Here is a 1,840-nt window from a genome sequence, read left to right as displayed (position 1 = left end):
TGAAAGATTAATGGATAGAGGAATATGAGTGATGTCTTTTAGGTTGTTAATTGTATAAGAAAATTATTGAAGTGCAAATATAAAGTTTAAAACTAAGATAAGAAGGAAGAACAAAAGGAGAAATTGAATAAAATAAGAATTATCAAGGTGAGTAAGTAAAATAGAATGAACAGCCTATTACATTTGGTTGACAATTATAACTTCTTGAGTATAGCTGTGAGAGGGCCTCAGGAGAAGTTCAAGAGATCCTCTGGGGTGGAGATGGGTAGAATAAGAATTTAAGAAAAGCAACATGCAAGACATAAGAATGTTAACAGCCCAGAGTTCATTAAAAATCTCAAATATATGAGGAAACTAATGGTCAAGTTAGTTATCATTATCTGTCAAAGGGACTAAATACTCATTTACCCAAATCAAACCAACTGTAGGATATGACATTGATAAATTCTAGGTAACGGAATTTTGATTTGATGGAGTTTTTAATTTCTCTTTTATGAGAATATACTTTTATAGAGACCTAGTCATACATATACAGAGATAATGGTGCTGACCAAGAGATCAAATTATTTTACTGAAGCATTACAACCCTTGTTACATTATTTTCCTTCTGCAAGTATTTCAGTATGAATAGAGCATTTGAATAAAAATATGGACCTGGACCAGAAGAATGAAACAGCAACAGAATTCATCCTCCTTGGGCTCTTTCCCTGGTTCAGATATCCCTATCTTCTCATCCTCATCATCCTCTTCATCTACACTATTGCCTTTACTGGAAACTCCATACTAATCTTCCTCATCTGGCTGGACTCTTGCCTCCACACCCCCATGTACTTCCTGCTCAGTCAGCTCTCCCTCTTAGATCTGGCTTACATCTCTAGCACAGTCCCCAAGATGGTCACCAACTATTTCACAGGGAGGAAGAACATTTCCTATTTTGCCTGTGCCACTCAGCTCTTTTTCTTCCTAACCCTTGGCGTTGCTGAATGCATCCTGCTGACTCTCATGGCCTATGACCGCTACGTGGCTATCTGTAATCCCCTGAGTTACACAGTCCTCATGAACCCCAAGGTCTGTCTCCAGATGGCTGCTGCAGCTTGGATTGGGGGAGCCCTTGCTGCCCTTGTACACACTATCTATCCAATGAATTTTCCTATCTGTGGCTCTAGGGAGATTAATCACTACTTTTGTGAGATGCCAGCGATCCTGAGAATGACTTGTGTGGACATATCAGCCTATGAGATGGTGAAATTTGTGTCAACCATTGTATTTCTCCTGGTCCCATTTATTCTCATCCTGGCATCCTACACTCTCATTTTCCTCTGTGTCCTCAGAATGAACACTTGCAAAGGCAAGAACAAAGCCCTGGCCACATGTTCCTCCCACCTGACAGTGGTGAGTCTCTACTTTGGTCAGGCCATCTTTATATACATGACACCCACCTCTTCCCATACACCTGAGCAAGACCAGATTGGAACTGTGCTTGGCACCATAGTGACTCCTATGCTTAATCCACTCATCTACAGCCTGAGGAACAAAGAAGTGGTGGGGGCTCTGAGGAAGTGCATGGGAAGGTGTTGCAAGTGAGAAAATGCCCTGTTTCTACAGTGTCAATTTCAGAAGTGCTCCATCCTCTATGTTAAAAGCTGCCACGGTCACTGGACTGCTGTATTGGAAATGTAACCTCATAAGAGAGCGGGTAGGTATTAGGACTGACGCCGATTGACATTTGTTTGTTGCAATGGAGTCGTTCTTCCATAGTGGTGACTTCAGTTGAGTACAACAATAATATGTTACTTATCATTAGTCTTTAGAGAAATTACACGGATTTTGACAATAACAT

At 40.7% G+C, this 1,840-nt stretch overlaps 1 protein-coding gene across 1 annotated transcript; it reads left to right on the top strand.

Moving 5' to 3' along the window:
- Positions 1–648: 648 nt before the first annotated feature.
- LOC138920984 (olfactory receptor 2T27-like) lies at positions 649–1,584 on the top strand. The gene has a single exon (XM_070252760.1). The coding sequence runs from the start codon at positions 649–651 to the stop codon at positions 1,582–1,584; it is 936 nt and encodes a 311-aa protein (XP_070108861.1).
- The last annotated feature ends 256 nt before the right edge of the window (positions 1,585–1,840 follow it).

Source organism: Equus caballus, chromosome 27 (assembly GCF_041296265.1).
Source record: "Equus caballus isolate H_3958 breed thoroughbred chromosome 27, TB-T2T, whole genome shotgun sequence".
Taxonomy (NCBI): Eukaryota; Metazoa; Chordata; class Mammalia; order Perissodactyla; family Equidae; genus Equus; species Equus caballus.
Note: the sequence above shows the minus strand (reverse complement) of the source record. Positions and strands in the feature narration are given on the sequence as shown.

Bases quoted from the DNA above. Each gene is read 5' to 3' on its own strand.
- LOC138920984 (XM_070252760.1), top strand. From the start codon at position 649: ATGGACCTGGACCAGAAGAATGAAACAGCAACAGAATTCATCCTCCTT.